The 16,992-nt window shown below is 36.6% G+C and overlaps 2 protein-coding genes and 1 long non-coding RNA gene across 10 annotated transcripts in view; 1 reads left to right on the top strand and 2 right to left on the bottom strand.

The window, feature by feature from the left end:
* LOC126876546 (uncharacterized) overlaps nucleotides 1-9,309 on the bottom strand; it is a 98,145-nt gene extending 88,836 nt beyond the window's left edge. The window contains exon 1 of the long non-coding RNA XR_007694286.1: nucleotides 9,236-9,309. This is a non-coding gene — a long non-coding RNA (uncharacterized LOC126876546). The remainder of the gene's footprint in view (nucleotides 1-9,235) is intronic.
* Nucleotides 1-16,992, top strand: part of LOC126876530 (venom serine protease Bi-VSP-like) — a 206,867-nt gene that overhangs the window by 130,430 nt on the left and 59,445 nt on the right. The window contains exons 3-5 of one of the 8 annotated variants that reach the window (XM_050639382.1): nucleotides 13,024-13,119; nucleotides 13,191-13,345; nucleotides 13,673-13,996. The exons of 4 other annotated variants lie outside the window; for them this stretch is intronic. In XM_050639382.1, coding sequence (XP_050495339.1) covers nucleotides 13,024-13,119; nucleotides 13,191-13,345; nucleotides 13,673-13,828 — 407 coding nt within the window. In that variant the 3' untranslated portion in view covers nucleotides 13,829-13,996. Of the gene's footprint in view, nucleotides 1-9,315; nucleotides 9,384-10,184; nucleotides 10,348-11,852; nucleotides 12,056-13,023; nucleotides 13,120-13,190; nucleotides 13,346-13,672; nucleotides 13,997-16,992 lie in introns of those variants that run through there. 3 more of the 8 variants (XR_007694260.1, XR_007694269.1, XR_007694273.1) reach the window with 3 other exon arrangements.
* The window catches only part of LOC126876534 (omega-amidase NIT2-A-like), a 165,290-nt gene that overhangs the window by 123,693 nt on the left and 24,605 nt on the right, over nucleotides 1-16,992 (bottom strand). The gene's annotated exons all lie outside the window — the stretch shown is intronic.

Here is a 16,992-nt window from a genome sequence, read left to right as displayed (position 1 = left end):
TTTTATTGTAGCTGTGTAATTTCAGTAGTCTTGCATAAAGGACATCTGTTTTGTTGCAATTGTATCAGCTATTAATTGTAATACTTGAAGCGTTTGTATCTAATCGTCATGCATCTGTGGTGGCACTCGACCATGGAACTTTCCAACGGCTTCGCGACACAAAGCGCTATACCTTCAAAGCGTAAGGCCGACACGCCTAATGTACCATTGATATCCCTACAGTTCTTTCGCCGAATATTCGGAAGAATGCATACGCGGCAACCGTTGCGGACATCTAATAAACGCGTGCGTAGTGGAGATATCGAGGGGCAACAAAGAAAAGAATCCATTTGGTTTCGAATCAAAGATTCATTCTGCCCCGAGCTGCGGAGTGCGAAAGGTTAAGCGTCATAGCGAAGCAAACACAATTAGAGATACGTGATTATTGACTCTTGATAGTTAATCGTTAATCGTTAATCGTTGTTCATCGTTAATCGTTAATTGTTTTTGATCGTTCATCGTTAATCGTTAATTGTTGTTGACAGTTAATCGTTAGTCGTTAATTGTTGATCATAAATTGTTGACTGTTGATTGTTAATAATTTAATTAACTTTTTTGTTGAACATCAAGAGTATTTCTTGTGGGCACCTTCACCCACTATCCACCTCACATCGTTATTCTACATACGGAAGGCAAGATTGATATCAAGTTCGAAGGACAGACCGCAGAAGTCTGGTCTCTGCTATTACCACGAGACCTTTCGAGACCGCGCAAGGAAGTGCCGGGCCCCTTGCAACTGGACCCAGTGAAACGAGACCAGCCGTCCGTAAACGCGGCATGTGGCGATGGCTTTAGTATCCCATCGCATTTTCGTGACGGACAGGGCACCAAGGATCTCTTTTCTTGTGAACACCGGTGTCAATATAAACGTATACTCGTGCAACAAACTACGCGGATCCGCGAACAAAGATACGTACGAGCTGTTCGCGGCGAATCGAGTGGTCGAAGCAAACCGAAAACGCCTTTCGCGAGTCAAAACGCATCGTCTCTGACGCCACAATGTTAGTGTCACGACCGGCATACTTCAAATCCGATGGACTGACGATGGAGATAAAGATGTGGCGGCACTCGGCGACAATCGGCGGCAATATCGCTGAAGTGTCTAATGAACCATCAACATCCCAACGGTCCTTCCGCCGAAGGTTCTAGAAGAAAGAGCACGTGGCAACGGTCGCGGACGCCTAGCAAATGCAAATGCATGGTGGGGATGTTGAGGGATGACAAAAGAAAGTAATCGGATTCGATCGAAAGTCAAATCATAAGAGCTTCAGTCTTGGAAAGTCACGCCTAGAGTTTGGAAGTGGATTGTAAAGTGAATTGTTGTTAGAAAAAAAATAAAGTTTCTTTTTTTTATTTACACCTCAAATTTCTTTTTTTATTTTGTTATTTTACGTGACATTAGCGCATTCGGTATCGGCAACAGCGCGTGAACGACAAATGGCAGCCGCTAGGATTCGTTACAAAATCTTTGTCTCCCGTGCGATTAATTCTGTATTTAGAATAATTTTAAATATATTTGACAATATCAAGTATCAACTCGTCACGTCATTATTTAAATCATCCACCACAAATCCAAAAACAGAATAAGGAAAACAGAGAAACGAACAAATAGAAAATTAAGTTGCTAACATGTTTTTCTATAATAATATTTTAACATCAATATTGTAATACGCAATGTGTTACGCCGCCTAAAACATCTGCACGCCAGCCCGCGCGACCGGACAACAACCGACCTGCGTAACGTCACTTCGACCCTCAATAAACCTAAGGACCCACCATAACTTTCACTTCCCTGTATTGTTTCGCCATGTGTCTTCAATCCGTTTGTCTTGAAGAATTTCTAAAGCTTAAAAATATTCTCGAAACACAGTCGGTTTTTAGAGAGGTCCTTGGGTTTATTAGTCGCACTTAAAACACGGAGAAAGCGGGTATGCACCCATTAGGAAAATCCGAATAGCCCTGTAATAAAACAAGCTAGGTTTTTCTCACGCACACAGTCATCTATCCACCACGATGGTAGGAGACTCGATACTCATCCCTTCGAGCAGTAGTGCAGGTCATGACCAATCGACACCGCGCTTCGTGGCCCTCACTTTTTCTAACGAAAGTGGGAACAACGAATCCGCGTTCTTTAGGCACAGGGGCACACCCACACCGAACTTTTCTTCCGTATTAGAAAAAGAGCGACAGACAGTCTAAAAACTAACGCCTAACGCGGCAGTCTACACATAGCGCGAGAGTCGCATACTTCACGCAAATCTTTTGTCGGTTCTCGGTGTTGTCGAACACACATCTTCTCTCCTAAATATATTATAGTGCTAAGTCCATTAATACATTAATTTCCATTATAAGAGCCCTGCTCTAGCGTACATATCTATCGCATCTTCATGCGACAAGTTGTTAACTATTTATTTCTCTACGTCAGTGTAATCTAAGTGTTGGAAATATATAATTTATAATTCTGTGAATCACAGTGTTATACAAACTCAATCACCCCTATTATCTCAACGGAAATCAGGGGATCGATCAATTCGTGGTGTCGATTGTTATAATCGTAACGGGGATTTACGACCCCCGTTGACGTCTCTCCTCGCGATTACGTCTCCCCGCAATTGGTCGAAATTTACACAATGTGAAAATGAAAAAATTGGAAGCAACCGAACTACGGATGAAACTAAATCACTTCGCTGCTTGTAAAGATAACTTTTAGTGTTATAAACATAAGTCAAGTAGCAAAGAGCATAAATTGAATTTACCCAAACTCTTCTTGAAATCTGACAAAATGATTCTTTATTTTGTCAAAAAAATCTTTACGTATTTTCCATTCCCATTCGTCGCTTTTTTCAGTGGCGTGTTTATCGCTACGTCGAAACTCCGTCGGGTAGCAGTTAATTTCATTTAAAGTAGAAAACTATTCAGAAACGTGTATACGTTACACAGCAACAAACCAGTCGCCCTGTTATTACCTCGTTCTCAACAGTTCAAATTTCAGGGACAACCGACTACTTAGTATCGACCCAGTACGTCATATTTACTCGCCAAAAGAATTGTAAACGAAAATTGTAACCAGACGTGCCGTTAGTAACTACCATTTTTCGCGAAACTTCTTTTTCATTTGGCGGAAATTTAAACAAACCCCGAAACACCGTGGCGTTTTGCAACTGTCTTTAATCCTTTAAGATAAAAAAGATTGACGCAAAATTTTGACGGGATGAAATTTCACGATATATTCAGGTGAAACGATGCGAAATTAGAGCGAAGCTTATAATGGGAATATAGTTTGCTTGTCTGTTGTCATAAAATGAGATATGCAGAATATATTAAAAAATAGAGTATATGTAATACGAAACTTTATATTATTCATGTTATTATGGACAAAATATCACAATATGTTCATATATTTAAATCTCCTCCGAAAAAGATTATTGTATGTAGAACACAGTTTAACTGTATTTTGAATTCTTGTTTATCAGATCACAATTGATAAGTTGATATTAGGATGATTATCCTCATTTGAAACAATTTTGTGACTGTTACTTGTCAATATACTTTATATCTTATGTACATTTTAAATATAGTACGCAAACTCGAAGTTGCAAGGAACATTAATAAAAACTCAATATTTCAATAACGCCTTTCATGATTATAATTAAATATTTTTTCAAAATGTCGTATCAGTGTTACATCTAGCACCCCCTCCCCCACACACAAAAGTTTACCAATTTATAATATATGTACTAGTAGATTGACAAGTTACGATTTACAGGTTATATAGAATTCTATTTTATGATTTTATAATTTTTCGTTAAATACAATAATCAAATAACTTGCAAATAGTAAAATTTCATTTGTTTTATCGTCAAACTTGTGCAAGGGAACATATTAATGCTGGTAACTTTAGTGACTTGCAAAATTTCAATAGTGCAAGACAGGCCAGATATTCAATTGCAATTGGTTGCTATCCATATTTTCATCGGTCTTACAATAACCTTATGTTATCAATTATGAATTAAAAAGTTAATGAAATCACAACTCACCCAAGGCCAATGGGTATGACTTCTTTTCGAAGATCGATTGAAATCTCGAGTTTGTTGTTTGAGACATTCAGTTACCACAAGACAAAAACACCACTCCATTACAGCCGACGTAAACAAAACATGACAGATTCTTCCAATTCTCGGACAACAAACATAGGCATACATACTGTTTTAAAGTCACAGTCTGTCGTTGAACTTTCGCCAAGTAACTTGATACGCACATATACACGTCCCTCGAAATCAGTTTTCGACGAAAATACATACGTGACATGTTATGTTGCAACCGAACGTGAATTTCTCGCGGGAAATAGCCTGATATCGTTTATTTATGCGTCTCTCAAATACGAATTTTACTATACACTTCGTTTAAGACACGCCATTTTGCAAAACGATTATCGAAAGATTACTGCTTACATCGAGATCGAGAATAGATTCGCAGGAAGCTGGATGCCGCGATTTCTTCCCGCGCTTTACTTTCTTCCGAAGTTGTGATTGGTTGATTTCCTGCTGCCATATTCGGTTTCGCCGAGAATCGTGAACACGTACGCTGGAAGCAATGCGGGGTAATTATTTAATTTATTTCATAATATTATTTAACATATATCGTGAAAAGTTCTGAATATTCGGATTCTTCTGTTATCGTTTCATCGTATGTTAGCATTATCAGCTCTCGATATCGAATTGGCAAACAGAATTTTTCTCATACAAAGTAAGTCACATTAAGTATATGTATATGTATAGTCGAAGCAATGCAATTAAAAATTTTTCCATTTTAATTGCTATTATTTATCACAGACATTTTACCGAGCATTCATTTTATAAATCTTATACATACATATATATATATATATATATATATATATATATATATATATATATATATCGGGTTTACATTAGAATTAGGGTTAGGGGCGTGAAACGAATCTTCGTTTGGGTTACACGTTGTCGTTATGCAATGGAGAAGACATTGACTAGTGCAAATACGATTATTATAGAACCGGACAAGTAACCGCGGTAGTTAGGTGCTCGAGATACTAATGACAATGATCCTAGGTTCAATAACGAATCCGCGGTCAACGGGATGACAACAGAACGTACTCACAAAGTCTAAGTCTGAGAATAATCACTGATCGCGAAGGCGTTACTCTTGGATCGATGAGATCGCGAGCGAGAAAGCCTTTCCCGTCCCGATGATGCCACACAGGAAAACTATAACGGGGTGTGTCTAAGGATACGAGATCATCGGATTCGTCGAGAAAAGCCTTCGTTCAGAAAGTGTTGCTGCTAATTGGTTAATCTCCATATCGGTGGTTAGAAAAGGATGCTAGCCGCCCTCGAGGGAAAGTTGCTAGTGGGAGACGCCGCTCGTTGAAAAATATGTCTTCCCTATCTTCCCGTAGTTGGGACAAAGACTGTTTGTCTGTTTGAAGGACTTTAGTTAACTAAACCTTAAGATTTATAACGGGCCCTCGGGCTAGCCGAACATGTACTGCGGAGACGCATCGACATCTGGCAATCATCTTACTCGAAGAATAGGGTCTGCACGTGGCGAGCCACGGGACAGAAACCGTTGGAATGTTTACTGTCGCGTGTCGCCACAAATATTTCTTTTAAGGAGAGCTATAGAATTACTTCATACCTTTGTTAGGCAAAGCGTTCATCCCGTGACCGCGGCTACGTTCGGCGACTGACTGTCGCCTCGAACCCAAGCTCATTATCACAATTCTCGAATAATTACAATCGGGTTGAATAACTACAATTGTTCAATTACAGCTATAGTAGACTCTAGGTTACAATGTTGCGGGATTATCCAAAATTCCAAAGGCTCCGGTGTTCTTTCATCTCCGACACGGCCATCCTGACTATCACACGTCCTCGTGTGTAACTAAAATATCGTATTTCTTACATTAGATTCGATACAACTGACATTATTTGCGATTTAACTAAATGTCCAAGTAAGTCAAGGGTCCAGTGCAATAACAAAGTTTCGTTCGGAGGTTTGACAACAGAAAAATAAAAGAGAATAGGAATTTGTAATGTTATAATTTGTATTCAAAGTGTTAGGTGCGTTCTGTGAGTCGCCAGCCAGACCGTAATGACACAACAGATCATTTTCGATTTCGTACACCGGTGAACCTCAGTTTGTTGGATCATATTGCCACGTTGGGTGCATTACACCCAGAAAGCACGTAAGCCCACTCAACGGGTTACAACAAAAACACATCAACCCTCTCAACGGGTTACAACAAAAACACATCAACCCACTCAACGGGTTACAACAAAAACACATCAACCCACTCAACGGGTTACAACAAAAACACATCAACCCACTCAACGGGTTACAACAAAAACACATCAACCCACTCAACGGGTTACAACAAAAACACATCAACCCACTCAACGGGTTACAACAAAAACACATCAACCCACTCAACGGGTTACAACAAAAGCACATAAAACCACTCGGTGTATTACTATGACCACAACGCAGTGTTAATGATCCTCTGAGGTCAGTGTACTTGCATCGTTATTATCACCGCCGTTGTCATCACCGCAGACGTCTAACTCAGCAGGGACGCAACCTTCTGGCATTTTTCTCAGTCTGTCGTGTCTGTCCTTATATGATCGTTTGCCGTCTAAGGTTTTTAGGGTATATCTATCTCCTTCCAAAATCTCGGCTATTACGAATGGACCCCTGAATTTCGGATCTAACTTCGTCTGGTTTCTTTCCTCGTTTTTACGTAACACGAAATCGCCAAGGTTGAACCTAACTATTTTAGCTTTGTTTTTGTCGAACCTATCCTTATCGTATTTGGCGCAGTGATACATCGAGCATTTTCGACGATCGCATTTGCGTCTAAGTTAGTTTCGCTTAGTAAGGAGTTATCCCGGTGATCGTGGATTCGTTTGAACTCAAACATTGCTAATAGTATTATTTAATTTAATTATTCGTAGATCGTATTATTCATTAGGCTTAGTGTTTGTTAGACTTATTATTAGTTGTACTTATTATTTGTTAAGCTTAGTGATAGACCTGTATATATGTCTAAATAAAATCTCGGCTTTGTGAAACGATGGCTAGTCCACACGAAGAGTCGTCGCGCGCCCAAAATTCGAATCGTGACCCGACATATATATATATATATATATATATATATATATATATATATATATATATATATATATATATATATATATACAAGATATATATACAAGAAAGAAGATACAAGAAAGAAGATACAAGAAAGAAGGAATATTATATTAGCGGCATTTTTGTAGCCATTATATAGGGTTTCGATCGCATAATTAATCAGTATCAACTTACCAGTCTTTAACGGAAGGACAAAAAGAAGAGCAGACGACACACAGACCGCAATCATGATCATTTTCAAGTAGAATCTCAAACTGCCGTACATCTTAGAAAACTTCGTTAGTCGTAAGGGATCAAAGGATGATGTCCGCGCTAGGGAAAATAGATGAGAAGCGGCTATTTCAACAACCACCGTGTAGGTACTGCACTAGCCAGAAGTATCTGCGACAGAAATCAGAATACACTCGTTTTCGCATGGTTGGATCAATTTCGCGTGGGACTAACCTGATTGAACCTAACGCGGGATAATTGCTCAACTCACGACTTTAACCAGCCCGCTTGATTCTCTGTAAATGCTTGAAATTGACGCTTGGATTCTTTCCAGATTAACTAGCTTTGCCCCTCCCTCCCTTTATCTATTTTCTTAGATCGACTTAGACTGCCACAATATATTATCTTTCTTCTTTTCTTTCCTTTTCTTTCCTTTTGATCTTTTAAAGCCCTAAATCGCTGGCTATTTTGTATACTATATATTTTGTACACTCAATTACTCTGTAAGTCATAAGTACATATGTTTTACAACGTTATTTGTCATATTTCAGTTAAACCCCAGAAAAGCCAGAAATATATTTTCAGCATGTTTTAACGCGCCCCTGGCAAAGATCTCAAAAACGAGTTGCGGCACAATTTAAAGCGACAAATAGCATCGCGTGTCTCGTTGTGGTAACACACGGTTCGCCAGTTTTTTTTTTTTTTTTTTTTTTTTTTTTTTGATATCGGTGACTGCCATATTCTCTTGAGTTTCCAAATCGTAAAGAATCTTTCCCCAGGGATTGGTCAACTGTGTATGTCCCCATGCGACGTAACTTGCTTAAGGAACACGAGCCGGTGATATGCAGGCAACGTATAATTGATTATCATTCGCTCTGAAACGCTGAAGTAATGACCAGTGCAGTGGTCCAGTGGTCATATTGAATGCCGCTGGATATATCAGCATTTGGCAACCTAACCCAGAGAAGCAGGAAATATGAAGCTACCGAATACCAATTAACTTCGTAGTTGCACGGTTCACATTCCATCATTTCTGAATATGCGAGGACAGTCCTCTTATTGTGCTTTTAATTCTTTTATTTGTTTCATTTTCAGCAAATATACTGGTTTTTTTAAATTAAGCTTCTGTTTATACAGAGTTACAGATTATATTAATTTTATATAGAATATATTTAAGAAAGATATTTAATTTTTTGCTAGTTAAGTATTGATCGATTAAGTTACTGTACCTTTGTTCCGATAAATGCGTGCCATTTCCTCGAATCTAATATCATAGCAAATGCCAATACCTATTTTGCAGCCCTTCACATCGAACGTCGTTAGGGAGTTACCAGGACTGAGTGAATCACTCTCTCGAAAAGTAATCTTATTAGGAATGTCGATGTCGAATAGATGTACCTAATAACATAAAAATGTAGTCGCTAATTCTATTGCTGCAACTTTTGTAATTTAATATCAAAGTTACCAACTCCTAAACTTTAATTATTTTTTATTTAATAACTGACAGCGTTTTTATCACTTTCTTTTATTAAAAAATCTTATCATTTAATAATGTTTAAAAAGGAGAAAAAATAAGTATAATAATATTTTAAGTATTTGAAAAATTTATACAACACAAACACATTACAACAAAAATGGGCGTTTCCCGTATCATAACGTATTTTATAAACCGTAAATTATAGAATTGGTTATAGTATACGTATGTACATATGTATATTCCTAAATTATTCCTAGATAGAGTCACTTTCTTCGCCCCAATATTTTCAAATTCAAAGCCATAAAGGAATATATTACTTACCTTTCGGTGTTTTGCTATCAAAGTTCCATCGGGACCCCAAATAGTACAGGTATTGTACAATTTATCGCCCTCTATTTCAGGCATCGTACCACCAACTACATAGATGTTGTTTTCTTTAGCTGCGTTCGATGAAGCAACGCTCGTTTCACCATCAGGAATACTCTCGGCGTATTTTGGAAAATACTCTGCGTTGCAATATTTCAATTAATGAAATGTCTTTTGTTCCAACCATAAATTAAATTGAAATGTTTGTCAGTTTTTTATTTTTTAAATTATTAAAATAACTAAGTTTTATATTTCGACTTAATTAAATATGCAATTACTTAGCTAATAGTATATATAATAAATTGTTTCTACAGGTTCAAAATGAAAAATGAATATTTAGAAATATTTAATTACGACAATGCTATTTGTGTTAGCATCAGTGGCTTGTTACTCAACGACTTTGCTAGTACTTTTTGAAACATAAAGTTAGTTTTCAATTAACACTTATACTAGAGGCGGAATTATAAATGCAAAATAATTGATAATACTAATTTATAAGTACCTAATTATTAGTATCTTCAAAAATATATTTATACAAAAATCACGATAATCATGAAAATGGGGAAATCCTATATTCTCGAATCAATTCACAATTTATTTTGTATATTAATTAGATTCCGCGCTCATCAGTACGTACTCACTGGCGAGATCGAGAAAATGTATCGGCAATTCCTCGTACGACCAGAGGATCGGAAATATCAAAGGATATTATGGCGCAGCGCGAGTGGAGAAACAGAAACATATGAGCTTAACACCGTAATACTCTTATCATAGAAATAGAAGCAGTCCTCAATTCCCGCCCGCTAACTCCTATCTCCACCGATCCAAATGATCTCCTAGCCCTCACTCCCGGACATTTCCTCATTGGCGATTCATTAATGTGCTTACGTGATCGAGATTTCAGAGACATTCCATCGAACCGACTCTCCAAATGGCAGCATATCCAACAGCTTAAACAACATTTTTGGAACCGCTGGCATAAGGAGTATTTGAACGAGCTAACCAACCGCAATAAATGGAGCAAGGGTGGACACAGCATCCAAAAGGGCACAATCGTCATCCTCAGAGAGGACAACGTTCCCTCCATGCATTGGCCTCTGGGCCGAGTTCATCCAGGCGCCGATGGTGTTGTCACGTAAAATAACAAAATAAAAAAGGAATTTGAGGTAAAAAATAAAAAAAAGAAAACTTTATTTTTTTTCTAACATCAATACACTTTACAATCTACTTCCGAACTCTGGGCGTGACTTTTTAAGACTGACTCTTATGATTTTACTTTCGATCGGATCCGATTACTTTCTTTTGTCATCCCTCAACATCCCCACCGTCCATGCATTTGCTAGGCGTCCGCGACCGTTGCCACGTGCTCTTTCTTCTAGAACCTTCGGTGGAAGGACCGTTGGGATGTTGATGGTTCATTAGGCACTTCAGCGATATACATTGTCGCCGAGTGCTTTATCTCTATCGTCAGTCCGTCGGATTTGAAGTATGCCGGTCGTGACAGTGTCATCCGGACAGCTACAGTTCAGACGGCAAAAAGCATTTTGGATCGGGGCGTCAAAAGGCTTGTCCCACTGCCAATTCAACCCGATCTCGAGAAACCCGAACAACTAGCCACCGAGACGAAATAAGATGGGAACTTCAACCACACCTCGCTAGTTTGATCGGTACCCTCTCAACGGGGGGAGAATGTTACGCCATGCGGCTTACCATAGGTCATATTCTTAACTATCGATCGCGGCACTATAATGTCGCAGACGGACCGTCGCGTCTGCCCGGCAAACAAACATTGTAGTGGCAAGCGCATGATTCATTAAGCAGGGCGACTTCCAGAAACGTCGACTCGTGGTCGTTATTTTACCTCGCGTAAAAGAATGTGGCGTGATCCGAACGTAGTGGGGGTCGCCTTCCAGAAAAAACGAAAAAAATCGAAAGGCGTTCAGAACTTTTCGAGAAGTCGAACCGTCAACACAGGTGGTATGTCGCGCATTACTTATCAACCAAAACGCAGTTACATTTTTTTTGTTCCATTTATATCTTTCTAGTTAATAAGTTGTTGAAATAAACATTAATTTATTTGTGTTAATTCTGTGGAATTTCATTGAACTACTGAACTGATCAGTTCGTGGCGTCGATTATTTAATCGTAACGGGAAATTACAACTCTCGTTGACGTGCTATCTCGCGATCGCGTCTCTCCGCGAACGGTCGAAACAAAATGATTCACTAAAAACTGTCCTGAATTCCTAAGAACTTATTTACCGCAAAACTGACAAAGTGTTTATTTAAAAAATGAGGTTGAAGGTAGTCCTTTTCTTTCATTTCATTCATTTTCATTTTCTTTCTTAAGTATGGCTAACACAATATCTAATCAATTAAAATTTTATATTTTCACGTGAAAAGTTTCTTTAGATAATTATTATCAACATGATGACTAACTCTTACGGATTAATACGTGTCTGTAGGGCAATCCGGTGGACTCGATCGGCTTTTTACTTCGAAAGTTGAGTAATCGGTGTCGCTTTCTTACGCATCTTTGAACTGTATAAATGTTTTAAAATTGTTTGATCCAGAATGTACCACACCGGACAATCAAGAAGGCAGGTGCCTTGACTACAGAAAATGTAAACCTCTGCAAGAAATATGGCAGATACAGTACCGTACAGCCACCGATTTTTATAGACGATCAGTGTGCAGATACCAGGGCAATGTTACGATCGTTTGCTGTCCGAACGATCCAAACAAAGAGAAGAGAGAAATTTTAATAAAAACTGTGTATAAGTATAAGGCTTTGCGACCACCATACTGAGGTTTTAGCAACGTCTCTCATACCAGGGTGGTCGATGGTAAACCAGCTGAACTTGGTACGTTTTATGTCTTTCTTTCCGATTAATAATAAGCCATTTACTGCAAAGAATGAACTTTAAAGGCATTAAACAGCACATCAATGTACATTTCAATTAGACTAAATAATAATGCTATGATTTTATCGGTAGTAACTTTACTTATTAACTTGAATTATTTCTTTCTTTTACTTCATGTTAGGAAGAGTATCTTTTTGCTTGAAATAAAAAATTGATATAGGAGTAATAATATGGATAGAGATCAAAAACTGTTAGGGCAGAAATTACACGTTTGAACTTTATAGTTCAGTATAGTTCAAATAGAAATTATATAGAATTATTTAATAATTTGTATTCCACTGGAATAAAAATTTAATTTCTGTCTTTATCAAATCTCTGTTTCAGAGTATTTGTACGTATGTACTTATCGTCTGCTGTATGATCGAATTTCGAATAGGTAATAATCGTTGTTACTCGTTATGTGAGAAAAAATTATGTATATTCACAACTATGACTATTGCATTTTAGGCGCTTGGCCATGAATCGCTGCATTAGGTTTTCGTAATCCCCGAAACCCAGACAAACCACTATGGAAGTGCGGAGGTTCCCTGATATCGGCTAGGCATGTTTTGACCGCAGCACATTGTGCACATATGGATGGAATAGAAAACATACACAATCATAATATTGCCATTCTTAGATTGGTGGAGGAGGTGCCATTTTCGAGTAAGTCCTCAATATATATATATATATATATATATATGCTATTGAGTATTACTGAAGTATCATATCCTGAAATTTCTTACTGTACACATATATTGTGTCATAAAGCGTGTATAATTCTTTCTCATACTTTTGGTCATTAGTTTCCTGCATTTTCATTTATTTTTTTATTTTTCAGGGTACGTATATCCCATTTGTACGAAAGAGCCCCTACGAAAGAGCAACTTCGTCGGCTATAACCCCCTTGTTGCTGGATCGGGAGCATTAAGATATAGTAAGTGATATCAATTTTATAATAAAATTAAATAGTTCCAGTCTTAAATATCTTTCTTATTTTCTTCGTAGGACGACCACGACGTAATGCATTAATGGAAGTACAAATGCCAGTGATTAAGAACGCAGAATGCAAAATAGCTTATTCCAAATTTCCTAATGCACCTGATATCACTGATGGTATAATATGCGCCGAACATGCTCAGGGTGGAGAGGATTCTTGTACGGTAATTAAGTTACAGAGTTACTACAAACTATACGGTATCTGAAGACACGTCGATTCGAATTAACATCAAATCGACGTCTTAAACATTAAAAATAATAGATAAACACAATTTAATAGTTTTGCCCACTTCTCACACCTCGTTATGGTATTTAATCTAATTTCCTCTAATCTTAGTTTTGCTCAAAATACATATAACATGTACGTTATAAATTGGAGTATTTCAATACACAAATCAATAGAAGATTATTACTGTATATAAGTATAATTTCAATACAATTCGATCGATATATTTCAGTATCTTTGATTAAAAATTTAACGATCCTTTCAGGCTGACCGCGGCGGATCACTGCTGATACAACATGAATTAACCTCGTATTTAATAGGTATTGTGTCTTATGCTTATAAGTGCGGCACAGCTGGGTATCCCAGCGTTTACACTAGGGTCACATCGTACCTTGACTTCATTCTCCAAGCGATGCAATAATATGATATTACTGTTCCATAAATATCATTGTGTAAAAAACGTAAAGTTGGATTTTCTTATTGTGGAGATAAGAAACAGCTCAAATTTACATTGTTTTGTACGTTACAAATTATAGGCTTAAAATGTACGAAATGTAACTTTGAAACGACACTAATTTTTTACGCACGATAAACCTCCACAACTTAGGTATGTAAAGATGATAAACGTATATTAATTCTATTAATTTGGTAATAATAAACCAACTTTCTGAGAAGTTCTGTAAATTTCGTTTCTTTTGTATCAAGAGAATAATGGAATATTCCACTTAGATCGTATACTTCTTGTATGTACGTACAAAATTTTCCGGCTAATCTAAAACACTTCATAAGATAGAGAGCTTCTGGAAATTCGGACACAGAGAGTGCATAAAATACAAGATAAGTCTCGTGTCTTTCAAAATTATTTTTTATTCGCTAAAAACGTCCTGTGTACTCATGCAATCACATGCAACCTCGAAACTTCACTTATTTTTTATCACTTTCCAATTCAATACACAGTTTCTGCATTTTTGACTATATGTAAGAGAAATTTCCATTCAGCCAAAGGTGTACTTACAGATTATAGATTCCTATACGACTCTCAGTAAAAATTTATCCGCACTCCAGATAGTTAAAACTTCTGTCGACCGTATTGATCCATCTGCACTCTTCGTATGACGTCAATATCTGTTCAGTGCTGCTGCGCAGGTTTCTTTGTGTTACGTCAATTCGTTTGTGACCGTTGCGCGAGTAATGGCGCTTTGCAATGGTGATTTGCAGGAAAACAGTGCAGGATGCTGTGATTCGTTTCTTGTGGTCGGAGGTTATGTTTGATGCCTATATTTATCAAAGATTTAATGCACATTATGGAGAAAGTGTTTTGTCACGAAGTGTGTTTGAATGGGCACAAAAGTTCAAAGAAGATCGCACAAGTGTTATGAAAAAACAGCTGGACGCCCGTCCACATCCACGATGACAACATTGAACGTGCTCATGAACTTATGCTCTATGGAATAGACGAGTGACAGTGGATAATGTGGCAAATCATTTGCAAATCAGCCACGGCTCTGCTTATGCAATAGTACACGACAGATTTGGATTTTAAAAAGTTTGTGCGAGATGGATGCCGAAAAAGCTGATGAAAAGGTGAAGACGACGATGCATTCGTGGTTCGCAGCTCAGCCCAAAACATTTTTTAATGAGAAAATATAAAGGTCCTTCGGCAAATGGACAAAGTGTATACAGAAATCGAGTGATTATGTCAAAAAATGATGTATGTCTTTTTTGACAATTGCTTAAAATAAATTCTACACCGACAGAGCGGGTAACTTTTTACTCACCCTCGTAAGACACTTAAATTTCCAATCTATTATGATGAATAAAAGAGCTTATACTATTAAATCTAATTGTATTTTGTTGCATGAGAGTACACGTGTATGTGATGTACATTACCTTTATATCCCCTTGAACGCTTCAATATTGCGCATATATACTATATTTTGTACAGCTTCTATAAAATTTCGTATGTTTGTTTAGGCTGTTAATCTAGAGGCTGGAGTACAAAGAAGTGGCACAATGATGTGGGCTGATGACATTTATAATTATCAAGGAATCACCCCTACATTCGCTCAGGTATATATCGTTGACTATAATGTATTTAACATATATGATTGTTAGAATATTAATAATTAATTTTTAATTCTATCAGAATTTTAATGAAACTGTCCCTTGGGAAGGAAGAACTGATACCTTGATATCACGGTTTGTACATCCTATATATACGACAAATTTTAGAACATTATATAACGAAGAACCAGATCGTCGTGGCCATGTGATGTGAATAAAAGGACTTGAATTTGATGATATTTTTATAATGTTAGATAACATAACTAAGTATCTTCACAGTAAGATAGGATGACATGGTTTACATGATCTTAATGTTGTTCACTCGAGTGATGATATTATAAGGAAAAGTGTAATATCACAGGTAGGATGATTCATAATTTAGAACTACTAACTCATGTATGTATTAAAAATTAAAGAAATATATTAAATTTTATAGGATATTTATGTTTAGTAACCAGTAATTCAGAGATTGGTATTCATGGTTACTATAACGAGGCTGTAGAAACGCACCCTTTCTTCTTTGCAAATGGTCCTGTATTTATGTCTAAACCGAAACTGGAACCTCTGAATAATTTAGATTTATTCTTGTTATTTTCTAAAATACTTATCTACAGTATACCATAAGGAATGATACCGTATCGCACCTAATCAAGTGCCTTAAGAAACATCAACAGGATATCACAGTAATCCCTTATCGACTGATATGTAAGTAAAAGTTATCTGTCATTGTTATACACAATTATGTGTTAGTGTTATACACAGTTATTTATCATTTTCTATTAATTCAGTTGTAGCCACTACAATATCTATGACACTGGTAGTAATTATAAGAACAATAATGATGTTCTATAAGAGGAAATGATGATTAGGAACAAAAACTTACAGGTAAGTCAAAGTATATGTTATTTGCCATTTGAAAAGAAAGTTACTAACTTGGAATTTTTTGATAAATAATAATTGTGCAAAATATATTGGATTTCAAATTTGTCAAAAATTGAAATTTAAGAAGCATTGTAATAATATAACATTAATATTTTGATTTTTCAGGAGATATCATGCGGTGGATGGATAATATGTAAAAAATATTAAGCAGTATATGAATTTTCATATTGCGTAGAGATAACAAAATGAATTTTAAAAAATGTCGACATGGTAATAAGAAATAGCATCATGACAAAGAATATATAAACACAGTTTCATTTTTTATAAATAAAAATTTGTTGTTCCAGATTTTGAAATATAGTGAAACGTTTAATTAGTATCTTAATATCTTTAAATAATTATTATTTTAGAATCAATTGTAATTGTATCATACGTACTTTTGAATTCGTGCAAGAACATATGTTATTTTGAAGTAGTTATTATTAGGAAATTGTTAGACGCGAACAGTATGCGAAAAGTTAGTATGTAGTGTAATAATTATCAATCAAAGCACAAGAATTAAATTCTTTAGGAAAAAATTTCCGGAATTTCTTATTTACATGATTATAAAGAAATCCATAACAAAAAGGAGCTGCTTTC

This window comes from Bombus huntii, unplaced genomic scaffold (genome assembly GCF_024542735.1).
Source record: "Bombus huntii isolate Logan2020A unplaced genomic scaffold, iyBomHunt1.1 ctg00000082.1, whole genome shotgun sequence".
Taxonomy (NCBI): domain Eukaryota; kingdom Metazoa; phylum Arthropoda; class Insecta; order Hymenoptera; family Apidae; genus Bombus; species Bombus huntii.
This window is presented reverse-complemented; position numbering and strand designations above follow the sequence as displayed.